Source organism: Falco rusticolus, chromosome 2, assembly GCF_015220075.1.
Source record: "Falco rusticolus isolate bFalRus1 chromosome 2, bFalRus1.pri, whole genome shotgun sequence".
Taxonomy (NCBI): Eukaryota; Metazoa; Chordata; class Aves; order Falconiformes; family Falconidae; genus Falco; species Falco rusticolus.
Window position 1 is genome coordinate 11,847,092 of NC_051188.1, and position 12,313 is coordinate 11,859,404.

The 12,313-nt window shown below is 42.7% G+C and overlaps 1 protein-coding gene across 6 annotated transcripts; it reads left to right on the top strand.

Moving 5' to 3' along the window:
• On the top strand, nucleotides 1-11,988 carry C2H11orf54 (chromosome 2 C11orf54 homolog). Of its 6 annotated transcripts, none has more exons than XM_037376241.1 (11): nucleotides 1-65; nucleotides 1,003-1,088; nucleotides 2,176-2,347; nucleotides 2,724-2,847; nucleotides 4,874-4,972; nucleotides 5,893-5,966; nucleotides 6,755-6,856; nucleotides 7,837-8,013; nucleotides 8,761-8,910; nucleotides 9,515-9,631; nucleotides 11,699-11,988. In XM_037376241.1, the coding sequence occupies exons 4-11, from the start codon at nucleotides 2,790-2,792 to the stop codon at nucleotides 11,870-11,872; spliced, it is 951 nt and encodes a 316-aa protein (XP_037232138.1). In that variant the 5' UTR covers nucleotides 1-65; nucleotides 1,003-1,088; nucleotides 2,176-2,347; nucleotides 2,724-2,789; the 3' UTR covers nucleotides 11,873-11,988. The 6 variants fall into 6 exon arrangements, with proteins under 6 accessions (XP_037232138.1, XP_037232140.1, XP_037232136.1 ...); XM_037376242.1 differs by lacking the exon at nucleotides 1-65 and adding an exon at nucleotides 108-561; XM_037376243.1 differs by lacking the exon at nucleotides 2,176-2,347 and having other exon boundaries at nucleotides 1,003-1,105.
• The last annotated feature ends 325 nt before the right edge of the window (nucleotides 11,989-12,313 follow it).

Below are 12,313 nucleotides of genomic sequence, written 5' to 3' on the forward strand. Positions count from 1 at the left end.
GGTGCCCGGGGCCGGCCCTCGGCGGGGGCGGGCGGTGCCGCCGCGCAGCCCGGACGGCGGCGCAGGTACGTGCGGTCTGGCGCTAGCGGCGGCCGGGGATCGTCCGTCGGCGCTTTTGCAGGATCGGGCAGCGCGGGGCAGCTCCCGGCCGTCTGTCCCTTCAGCCGGCTCCCCGGCGGGGCTTCCCGCTCGGTGCGGGGCCGCCAGGAGCTGCGCGCTGCAGCGGCCGGCCTCTCCCTACCGCTGCCCTGCCGCTCCGCCCCGCTGCCGCCCAGGCTCCCCGAGCGGGCGGCTGCGGCCCGAGTACCCCCTGCTTCCTCTGGCAGCCCCGCCGGGTGCCGGGACAGCTTTAAGTGTTTCTTCGCTCCAGCGCTTTTCGCTGCCTCTTCCCGGCGGGCAGCGCCCCGCAGACCCCGCTCCCGCCCCGCTGCTGTTCGTGCCCGGCTCTTCCCCACATCCCAGCCGCTCGGCAGCCCCCGCCGGCCCGCAGCCGACCCCTGCCGCATACGGGATCGCCGTGCATCACCCCAGTCGAGGAACACAACCGCTCCGGGTGCATCTGTAAATGTTTAGCTCTTCTTGGTGTCATCGCTAATTTTTTCTCTCACTGACTGCCAGCTTCAATGTTTCCCTGGTATTTCTCCCCCCCGACTCATTAGACTGCCTATAACCTCTCCTTTCTGGCTTTTACCCCCCAAACTAGTCTTGGTTCAGGTTTTGATACTGGACAACCCACCACCCACCCCCATTAAGATCAAGGTTCCCATTTCATATGCATTTTCCTGTCCTTTGACTGCTCTCTCTGGTGTTTCCTTCCCACTTCAAAAAGTTACACTTTGAAAGTCTTTCAGATGTTGTTTCCCCCATTCCTGTTGCATTGTCTCAGGTCTAACAGTCTTATTGTCCCTTTAGCATTTGTGTTCTTTCTTTGAAAGTCTGTAGTAATCCAATGTCACTCCATCCCTCCATGATGGACCTTAATTGTCTGTTGTCTCCTTGCAGGTTCTCCTCTCCCAAACCACACCGGATCCCCTGTGAATGCTTGCAGTGGTGACTCAGGGATCTAGTTCTCTTTTGTGTCCTTCCTGGTAAGGACTACTGTCCAGTAAGCAGATCAGGTTTATTATGGTACATCATGCTTTACCCACAGCCTTTCCCTCCTTTCTTGATTGTGGGGAGCTGACTACTGTCCTTTAAACAGCAGGTGATGATGGCCTATATCTGAGCCTGCTTGTTTATCTGTGTCCGAGTCTTGCCTCTACCTTTTGCACAACAGCAGTTCTAGCCTGCCTTCTCAAGCCTGTTTCAGGACTTTTTCAACTGGTGTCTTGAGTGATGGCACAGCCTCCCTCCAGAGGTGGCAAAATGTTCTTGAGGAGATGAGGATCATCTAAAACAATGCTGCCAAAGCCATCTTCTTACCTTCTTGCTCAGACTAGTTACATGCTCTCTTGTGTTGGGTGCACACTTAAAGTCTTGGGGTATGATTCACGCCATCTGACAGCAGGCTTCTACCAGAGGCATAAAATCCAGCCTGTTACTTTCCTTTCCACAGCCAGAGGAGGGAGGGAGTCACCTGTGGAGATGTATAAGAACAACTAAGATGAGAATTACTATACATGGGTAGCTTTCTGCCTTTCTTTGCAGCTTGCTGACAGCAGTAATTTGGGGTGGCTGAACTCTGAGCTTAAAGACTTCAGTTAGGTGACTGCTATAATCTCCTGACTCTTTTTTCCACTGGGTTTTATTTTCCTTTATGCAGACTCAAGAGGCTGATGGTATAATGACAGTTACAAATTTTGACAATCATAAAAGCTAACATTTTTTAAAAATAGAAGCTGAAAGTATACATAAACAGCTAGCTTACATCACTGTCCTTCCTAACAAAAGCTCTGTCAGGTCTGGGATTGTAATTGGGTTTTTTGGCGTTTTCTTCCAAAGCCTGACATCTGGATAAGTGGGACCCATTTTCTTTTTCTGCTGTGTGCAGCAAGCATGTGCGTAAGCAGTTAATGATTGCTGTGGCTAATTTATAGGTAGTGTATGATTAGCTGTTTCTGCCCTGAGCTAGTGGTTTGCTCTAGTAGCAGTTTGCTGTTGCAAGGCTGACTGAAATATATTTTGTTTGCAAAGGGGTTCTTAAACTTACGTTCAAACAAAACCTTTTTGTTACAGGCTCCGTACCCATACAGAGCCTGATACTGCAGAATTTGCTGCTGCTGTTTTCTGTTTTGCTGCTAGCCTGTTCCCCTCTGGAAGGGGAAACATGCCCAGACTCAGTTGGACACAATGTCACAGTTGAGGTTGAAAGTCCACCATAACAAATGCTGGAAAAGTAAATATTAAGGTAGGGAAGACCTGAAGAGGCTGCTCATGTGCTCAGAAAAGCAGTTTTCTTGCAAAAATAAATTACGACTCCAGGCTTACAAAGGGCAGATAAATCTCCTGACCTGTCCTTTGAACAGCATAGAGTGTGTTTTGCGTACACCCAGTTGTAAGCTTGAAGGACTATCATATGTAATGATCTGAGCCAGCTGTAGAGCTGACGGACATCTTCCAAAGCACGTAAGAAAAGTAACATAAATATTGAAGCTGTTAGTCTTTCCTTTGATGGCAGAACTACAATTCTACTGTTGTTTATGTATTCTGGAGTGAAACTGAAAAATAAGTAACATATTGAAAACAGTCTGTTTTAATTGTTAAACTGTTACCCTTGTTGACAGATCAGTTGCTCCTACAGTGCGGCATATTGTAATTTCTTAACAGAAGAAATCAGCACTGATTAGGAAATGGCCAAAGTTGAAAGGTTTGCTTTTCACGTTCCAAGTCTGGAGGAGCTTGCTGGGGGTAAGTCACACAGTGTGTAACTTTTTACAAACTTATAATGTACTCTTCAAACTTAATCTTAAAGCTCTTATCAAAACCTTTCTACAGCTAGTACATGCAGAATGTTCATGCTCTTAACACACTGAGATGTAAAGAAAAGCACTATCTTTCTATGTGCTATTATTTCCTTAAAGCAAACAATGACTCCTTCCCCAAATCCCAGTAATATTTAGCACAGAGACTCTTAAATCCTTTAAAACTGTCTGCTGCATCTGCAGATTTGTGCACAGATTGTGAAAGTGTGACAATTACAGACTGACTTACTTACACATACAGGATTGTCTGTCCTCTACCCTCCAGTATTCCTTTCTTTTTCAGGACTACTCAAAACACAGCTGACAAGATGCAGTATAGCAAGTCCTCTTGCTTGAATGTAGTCGGGTCCTCTTTTGGTGATTGCCTTAGAACCAGGCTGCAGGAAACATTTTATTTAGTTTGTTTCCAAAGCCTTCACCAAACGTGCTCAGAATAACAGAATGGTTAAGGTTGGACAGGATTTGGTCCAACTCACCTCATGAGCTTCTTTCCTTGCCCTCGTAGAAAGGTGTTATTCCTTCGGGTAGTCTGTCTCCTGCAGCAGATGTACTAAAGCTTTTTTTGCTTTCAGAGAGGTCCTCAAGTTCAGTCTGTCAGCCTCCCAAGTCTCTATCAGTTTGACATCTCCATGCTTTAAGGAATTGTAGTCCCAGCAGTACCCCAGGTGGTTCTCAGTAGCTTTTGGGCTGGGCCAATAGGCCAGCACTGCTGTAGACCTGTGGGCTGTGCAGAGAACAGCAGGTACTTGCAGTAGAACAGCTTAAAACAGTAGCAGAAAAAATAGTATGAAGCAGAATTTTTTCTTCTTTTCCCCCCATCTGTCCTGAGGACCTCCTGTAAGCTGTGAATTATTTTTTTTTGCTGTTCAGCTTTTGAGCATAATTTGAGGGCTGTCTTTTTATTGTCCTTTTTCACTTGCCAGAAGGTACTGAGGGAGATTTAGAAACCTGCCAAATGCCTTCTACTGACCCTTGTGGTCAACAGCTTGGTAAATCTGCTCCCAAGAAGTAAGGTATGGCTGAAGTCCTGATTGGAGGAAACAAAGGCACAGGGAAGTCTTATGAGTGAATAAGGAACTGCCTGATTTGAGATCGCAGGCTGGATTTTCTGTTCCTTATTTTGAGACATCTGTTAAAGCAGACGCCCAGGCATGAAAGAACTTGGACCTTTTAACACCGTATTTAAAGAAGTGTATGTGAAGGCAATCCCACACTCAATTAAGATTTGGAAGTTGTTTCCAAACAGTCCACTTGTGTAAGTCAGAATCCTTGTTTGAGTGACTTTGTAGGTTCTAAGCCTAAAAACATTGATATGAAGTAAACCCAGAAGTTTAGATTTGGGACTGTTCATTGTCATCAGCGCCATTCATTACCTGTCTTGTACTGATGGTGGCACTCGCCAGAAAATCTCCACGTGAACTTAAACATGATGGGCAATATCCTGTGATAACAGAAATTTCCAGACAGCAGAGAGAATTTGAGATTATAATCAAGCTATTGCAAACAGTCTAGTTAATATATTTAAAGAACTGATTGTCACTTCAGCTAGAACTTACTTCCTCCTTTGCTCTTGCTTATTTGACCATGACTATAATTGTCTGCTCTTGTGAAGTAAAGACACTGCTGAATGTGGTTTAAGTTTACCCATGTTACTTCACATTGAGCTGCTCCTAGTAGCACCAGGAGAAGTTAGTTATTGTATTTCAGTTAAAAGTTTTTTAGAATTCTTAATTAATGTGGTAGCAAACAATTATCTGAACAAGCTTTTGTTCTACCTCAGGAAACAAGTGCCTAAAGACAGTAACATTTGAATAGAGTTAGAGTAAGCTTAAGTCCTTTAATGTGTCTTGCTGAAATAAAGCCTAAACAGGTATATTTATTGTTGTTAGTAACTTGTCAAACTCTTGGTACGTTTTTGTTGTCAATGACTCTGCCATTGTTTTTTATTATAGTTTTGCAGAAAGGGCTTAAAGAAAACTTTGCTGATGCTCAAGTCTCTGTTGTAGACTGTCCTGATCTGACTCAGGAACCCTTCAACTTTCCTGCTAAAGGTAACCTAGCGTTCCTGTCTTCCACTAAGACTTCTCCAGTTCTTTCTACCTGACCCTACTTGGTTTTGATCTTCCAAAGATGTTGGGAGAGCTTGAATTGTTTTTCAGGTAAAGAATAAGCATGAGAGGAGAGCTACATGTTATTTCTGGATTTGCTTCCTAGTCAGTGTGTGAACAAGGACAAGTCATTACAAGTACTTGTCATTTTTTTTTCTTAACCTATGATTGCAATACTCACTTATTTCACAAGCTTTATTTAGTGTACTGAAGAGGTTTTGAAATTAATTTGTTACCTTCCAGAAGGAGAAATTTTTTAGATCCATGCCAGTCACTATCTGAACCTAAGGAGTTGTGTTTCCATTAATTTTAAATTCTTGCCATTCACATTTGTCAGTGAAGTGAGACTGTCTTACTCTGAGTGGGATTAATCTTCTTTGACATCAACTGTCTGGAAGACAGATATGTCATCTTGTGCTCATCTGAGTTCCCTCTGTCATCAACGTAGTGAAAGAAACACCTCCAGAAGGTGGTTCATCCCTTTTTAAAATACTTGTCCTGAGACTTGGACATCCAGTTTTGCTGAAATTTTGCAAATGGAGTCCCAGTGAGGGTATCCACTTTGTGGCAAGGGCATCTTACTGGAGAACTGGCAAATGGTGGTTGTTGCCCTCTGTAATATATTTTTGTGCTTAGAGTATGTTAATTTTGCAACACGTTGCCTAGCATTAAATCCTTACGTGAATCATTTTAGAGCTTACTGTCCTTGTATTTCTTAATAGCGCACCACTTTTTTTGTAAGCATGCTAGGAAAATAGTATTCTCAGGGTGTTAGAAGTTTGAGGAACCGGTTAGACTGCATGCTCATTTTAAGATTATTAGGAAAAAATATTTTACTAAGCTAACTGGCTCTATTCTTCCAGGAATTTGCGGAAAACCTAGAATAGCAGATGTGGGAGGTGTTCCTTACCTCATACCTACTGTACAGAAAGAAAAAGTGAGTTTTTCCTGTAGCTGTGGAGATTAATACATTTGTCAAAATAAAAGCATTGTTGAAGTCTAAACAAAACTGAGGACTGATGGACAGTATAACATTCCACTTGTAAAACAGACTTACTTTTTAGTATTTTGTGAGGTTGATTTTGACATCTGTTAAACATAGACTATGTCACAAAATCTTACACATTGTAGCAAAAATAGCACATCATGGTTGATGGTTCATCTTCTCCTCCCCTGGGCTATAAGATAGTTTTGGAAACGCATCATCTGTGACAGGAGCAGTGGAAGGAACTACTAAACAAAGGACTTGTCTGCGTGTTACCATATGGCTTGCTGCATGCCTGTGGTTTCAAGACACAACCAGGCTTTTTTGTAAAAACTGTCTGTATTTGCATTGTCAGGCCAACACTGGATTCATATTACTGTCTTTTCCCAAAAAATACCATGCCTCCTTTCTGATGCTGCACTTGCATCTGTATCTACATGATATTCTGTTCCATTTTTCATTTTACACAAATATAAATTTCAGTAAGAACAGTAATTCAGTTTTGGGGTAAAATGGCAGGGGAACATATAGCCCATCTCTACTTTTTAGAAAACAAGTGGACTTGTACCCAGTTAGTTACTACTAAATGTTGTATTGTTCAGAAACTGTGTCCAACCGAATTATCTAAAATACTAAGGAAGGCATTGTGAATTAAATGCGTCCAGAGGTTACAGTGAACAGAATGACAATTCTTAATCGGAGCACCACACCAAAATCAAAGGATTGTTTCTCTTTTGCAGGTTTATGATCTAAATAAAGTTGCAAAAGATATAGAGCTTCCTGGAGCTTTCATTCTTGGAGCTGGAGCTGCTTCATCTAAGATTCTTGGAGTAAATGCTGAGGTCAGTAAATAAGTGTGATGGTTCTCGGTGAATCACGCAAGGATCATAATGGTAGAGCAGTATGCTGGGTATTTTGCATTTGCAACGAAATATTTAAGAAACACCGTTCATGCCAAAAGCACATAAAACACATTAGAAGGAGTTCAGGTGAGGGTCATCCACATACTATTGAGAAAATAAAGATTAATTTTTAACTTTTCATTCTCCAGGAAGCATGTGATTGCTTTGAAGCGTGCAAGAAACCTGATTTTTTTGTAACTGATTGACAAAGACCTGACCAGAGCTTTTGACGACAAGATTTAGAAATACTTGTCAAAGTTACTGGTAAAAGCCTTTTAAATACTCCCTGTCTTTTGCCCTCTTGGATAGCTTTGTTTTACAATTGTAAATTTTAAAGGTGCCACATACAAAATGATCATCTGCAGGAGAAGCAGGAGACAAAAAATACTGCCTGTGGAGTAGTTTGGTTAGTCAGAGTCTTTTCAAGCATAAACCTCTGGTCTTGCCATCTCCTTTTGATGCATTTATTGGCAGGTGAGATAGTCCATCTCAGCATTAAATTTGGGCCGCTTTAATAATGGTTGTTACTGTACACTGAGAAAGTATCGCATAAAATTCCAATACTTGCATGCAGGCCTAAGATCTCAATGGTTGGACTTTTTCTTCTGGTTTTCGTTTTTGAGTTAACACTAGCACTCATCTTCACATAATGTTAAATTTAACTGTCCAGAAAAAGTAGAACTGTTTTCTGGACTTTTCAATTACATTACAATATTAGTGCATTTTTCTTACCGGTACAGACCTCATCCTGAGAGTCAGAGCTGTGTGATGAAGGTGATTATTTCTTGGGATCATGGCCCAAAGCTTAAATTGCTCTTATGGGAGTTCTGTTCATTTGACTGACTCTTACATTTTCTTGACTGACTCTTACATGTTCTTATCGAGTTACTTGACTTATTCTTCCATGTTCTTTTTCTTAGCTTATCCCTATTGTTCAAACTAAGAGTGAAAAAAAGCCTGCTGTAAATGGGAGCTACATTGCTCAGATAAATCCTGCAGATAAAGGGTGCCTTCTTGAGAAGTACAGCAGTAAATACACTGACTGTGAGTTTGGGCTGTTGGCCAACCTTTACGCCAGTGAGGGCCAACCTGGTAAGGTACGTACTTGGATCAAAGGTGACTTTGCTTGTAGAGCTTTGTGGCTGAGGGGAAACTCATGTTTCAATGTTCTCCTGTCAGTTTTCTGTGGTAATAGTAAAGTAGTGATTCCATGAAAGAAATATCCAAACATAAGGAGCTGATGCTGTCAAATGAAGGGAAGAATTGGTGGAGACAGAGAGGCATTTGAATTTTTGAGGGATAAATATTAGTTTACTAAAACTTTGCCATCATACTTCATCCATCCAAATGCAGTCCAAACTAGCTGTGATTTAACATAACAGTTGTACAATGTACTTGTGTAAATCAGGTCTGGGCACTTGTCTAATTTTTTGTCGTTCTTCCCCTAACACAGCTAGCACAAAGAGGTGTTGGCAGAGCAGTCAAATACCTACTACTGCGTGGAAACCGAGCAACCTTCTCTACTTCCAGCAATTTCTTTGTAACAGAGTGGAAGCCAGCTGGTGGACAGAAAGGTGTTGCTTGTACCATTGTCTCATGTATTAGTAAATTACTTGCTGCCCAGCAGCCTTCACAGGCAAAGCCAGCACAACAAAAAGTCAGGAAAGAGAGTTGGTCAGGTAGTGGAAGGGTGCAAGTGGAGCAGCACTTGCAGGGAAACTCACATTTTCAAAAAGTAATCTTGGATTACTTGGAAGCTTGGAAGAATTTCAGAGAAGCTTTCACAGACCTTTGCAGACTGTTGGAGTGGGAGACAGCAATAACAAATTAACTTTATTCTCTAGGTCATTGAAGTGAAAGCCAATGGAAGAACTGGGGAACTCAACTTTGTGTCTTGTCTGAGACAAATTTTAGAGAAGCGCTATGGAGAAAAGCCGGTTGGGATGGGTGGTACATTTATCATTCAGAAGGGGAAAGCAAAGATTCACATTATGGTATGTTGTTCTCAATTCATACAAGTTTCTTCGTCCTTCTGGAAACAGAAGTATAAATCAGGGTGTAACATCTTAGTGCCTTGACTTTGTTTTGTATTTTTAAATGCATGTATAAATTGTTTAGGATAAGCCGTGTATTAAAAAGCTTTTATTTTTTTTACATTACATTACAACAAACATTACAAAACTGACGTTACAAAACTAGTGATGCTGTATTACTTGGCCTTGATCCTTTCTTTTGAAATCCATGAGCAGCTAAAGAGCTGTAGAACTATTGTAAAATGAATTGAAATTAAATACACGAACTGAGATGATACTTATCAGAAGCAATAGACTTTTCAAAAATAACTGAGCTTCTAAAATGTACCAAAAGGAGAACCCTCACTTCAGTAGTTCTCCCACTACTTGTGCAATGAAAGAATCAATATTCTGGTCGCTTCTGTTTCTGGCAGTAACACAGTAATGGGCACTGGTGAGCTTCTCTTAGTCAAGAAGAAATGTGAACAGAATAGTGGGAAGGGGAAAAGTGAAGGAAAACTGCTAGAGAAAAAGTATCTTGGTACAAGTGTCTTCCTTTCACTTATACAATTTACTTTTGCTTTAGCCTCCAGAATTTTCTGCCTGTCCTCTGAACACTGACGAGGATGTGAATAACTGGCTCAAATTCTTTGAAATGAAAGCTCCACTGATTTGTCAGCCAGTAATAGTTTCCAGAGATCCAGTGAGTCTCTTTCTCATTTCTAAGTGTAAACGGAGAGGTAATAAATGTTGTCTTGGATGTGGTTTTCTTTTTAAAAACAGGTGTTTGTATATATTGTGTTAAACTCTTCCAGAGGTGGTATAATGAAATAGAAGCTTCTTATTTCTGTTGGTGGCTTGAACTGAGGCTAGGTCAATCTGTTCTGAAACCTAGTGGCTGTTTGTAGTGGATTGAACTTAACGGTTCAGTTCCAATTCCAGTGTGCAAGTGTGTGCCAAACCCAACAGCATAGTTTGCATTCAGTTCTGGTCACACCAGGAGAAATGTCCAGAGCATAGAAACTTGTTCAGCCCTGTGTTCATGTAGTTCACTTTCCTAAGAACTGTCTCTGCTAATGCTGTGTCGAAGTATGTGAAGCATGTGTCTCATAATTGCCAATGCAAATTAAAGTCTGCAAAGCCTCATGCTAGAAAGTTATCTAGCATCTTTCACAAGCACTAAATTCAACGGCAAACAGTTCAGGATAAAAACCAATCTGGTTTAAAAAGCCATTAGGATATTCATCATTAGGAAGATCATTTATTTAAAAGTAACCAGGAAACCGTGGATGAAAATGACTCTTTTATAAACAAAAGTATAGTCATAGGTTTTACAAAAAACATTTTTCAGTTAAATGAGACATGCTGTAGGCTTGGATATGTTCAAGGGTGTGACTTCATTGGTTGTTACGTGGCAGCCTTTGACCTATGGCTAAATTGTGTGCATCTTCCCACAATCAACTAGCGGGTACTCTGAACACACAGCCATCAACAGCTGCTCCACTCAGCACCAATGCAACTTGTGTAGTGGATGCAGCTGGGTTACTCCCATCTGTACCCACTGCAAGCTCAACAGCACTCAGCTAAGCCTATGGTTGTGGAGAAGTTTGAGGTCACTACAGAAACAGCAGTAGAAAATGGCATTCAAATGCCATGGCATTACTCAACAGTATCCTCTTGCAGCCCAGAAAACCAGTTGTATCCTGGGCTGCATCAAAAGAAGCATGGCCAGCAGGTCAGGGAAGGTGATTGTCCCCCTTGTGAGATCCCACGTGGAGTGTTGCGTGCAGCTCTGGGGCCCCAAGAAAGACATGGACCTGTTGGAGTGGGTCCAGAGGAGGAGTCCACAAAGATGATCAGAGGCTGGAGCACCTCTCCTGTGAAGCCAGGCTGAGACAGTTGGGGTTGTTCAGCCTGGAGAAGAGAAGGCTCCAGGGAGACCTTATAGCAGCCTTTCAATACTTAAAAGGGGCTTATGAGAAAGATGGGGACAGACTTTTTAGTCGGGCCTGTAGCAATAGGACATGGGGGGATGTTTTTAAACTGAAAGAGGGGAGATTCAGACTAGATACAAGGAAAAATTTTTTTACGATGAGGGTAGGGAGACACTGACACATTGTCCAGAGAAGCAGATGCTTCATCCCTGGAAGTGTTCAAGGCCAGGCTGGATGGGGCTTTGAGCAACCTGTCTAGTTGAAGATGTCCCTGCCCATGGCAGGGAGGGTTGCAATTAGATAATCTTTAATGGTCTCTTCCAACCCAAACCATTCCATGATTCTATGCTTCTACAATATATAAAACTGGTGAGGGCAATCTTACAGTTTAGTATGCTGTTTGTTCTTTTATTAGTTGTTCTTCCCATTTTCATCTAAGCTGGCTCTCAAAATTGAAGTAGAGCGATAGTCACTTTATCACATGGCTCTGTGTCATTCAGTGCAAAGGGGTTCTGATTTCCCGTATGGGTTCCTTGGTGTGACTGCTTTACTTAATCCCAATGGAGAGAAGGGAGGGAAGAAAAAAAACAAACAAAAAGGAAATCTTCAAGACTGGCAGCAAAAGTTGGGGGCTGTCAGGGTTACTGGATTCTTTTCTCTCTGATGTCCTACAGCAAAGCCTTGTGCAGTTCCTCGTTTTGCGTTACTAGTGTCACAAGCGTCTTGCGTATTTTCAGTGCTTCATGGTTGGAGCAGGCTCTCTAGGAGAGACCACCCCAGGACTTTTAAACACCATTCACATGAAAACGTCTTGATGGACCTTTCTCTGGTGACAGGGCTTTGACTTGCGTGTGGAGCACACCCACTGTTTCAGCCCCCACGGGGAAGGAGGGCACTACCACCAGGACACCAGCCCCGACAGCGTGCAGTACCTGGGCTACCTGCTGCCCGCCGAGCTGCTCTTCCGCATTGACAGGCCCCCGGAGACACACCTGGTCGGCAGAGACTGAAACCCAGAGGCTGTGTGGAAGGCTTTTTAATCTTTCTAAAATACACATGCTGATTTTTATAACGCTTTGAATTATGTGCATTTATCAGAGTCAAGAATAAACGTGAGAGCAGGCGACTGCTGGCTTCTTGCTTTTGTGAAAGGGACAAATTGGGAGCGTGCGTGTAATTGACATCGTTACGGCTCGGTTCAAACGGTAATTTCATTGCAGTATTATTAATTGTGGGTTGTTTTGTTGGGTTTTTTTTCCCCCGCTATTTGGTTCAGCTTCCTGCGTGGTTGTAGCTGGTCCGAATTTATGTTTAGGACGGGGCGTTAAGCTGACTTCTGGTCAAAAATGACGCCGTAGAAAACGGCAGCAGCTCGGAGCCAGCTCGCAGGTGTAACCCGGGCCGGGGTTTGCCTGCGACGGCAGAGGGCGAAGGAAGGCGGCAGCGGCAGC

Excerpts from the sequence above, each read along its gene's own strand:
- C2H11orf54 (XM_037376243.1), top strand. The coding sequence starts at position 2,790 with ATGGCCAAAGTTGAAAGGTTTGCTTTTCACGTTCCAAGTCTGGAGGAG. Across the intron at positions 6,857-7,836 it reads TTCTTGGAGTAAATGCTGAG|CTTATCCCTATTGTTCAAAC; the intron begins GTCAGTAAATAA and ends TCTTTTTCTTAG. Across the intron at positions 8,911-9,514 it reads AAGCAAAGATTCACATTATG|CCTCCAGAATTTTCTGCCTG; the intron begins GTATGTTGTTCT and ends CTTTTGCTTTAG.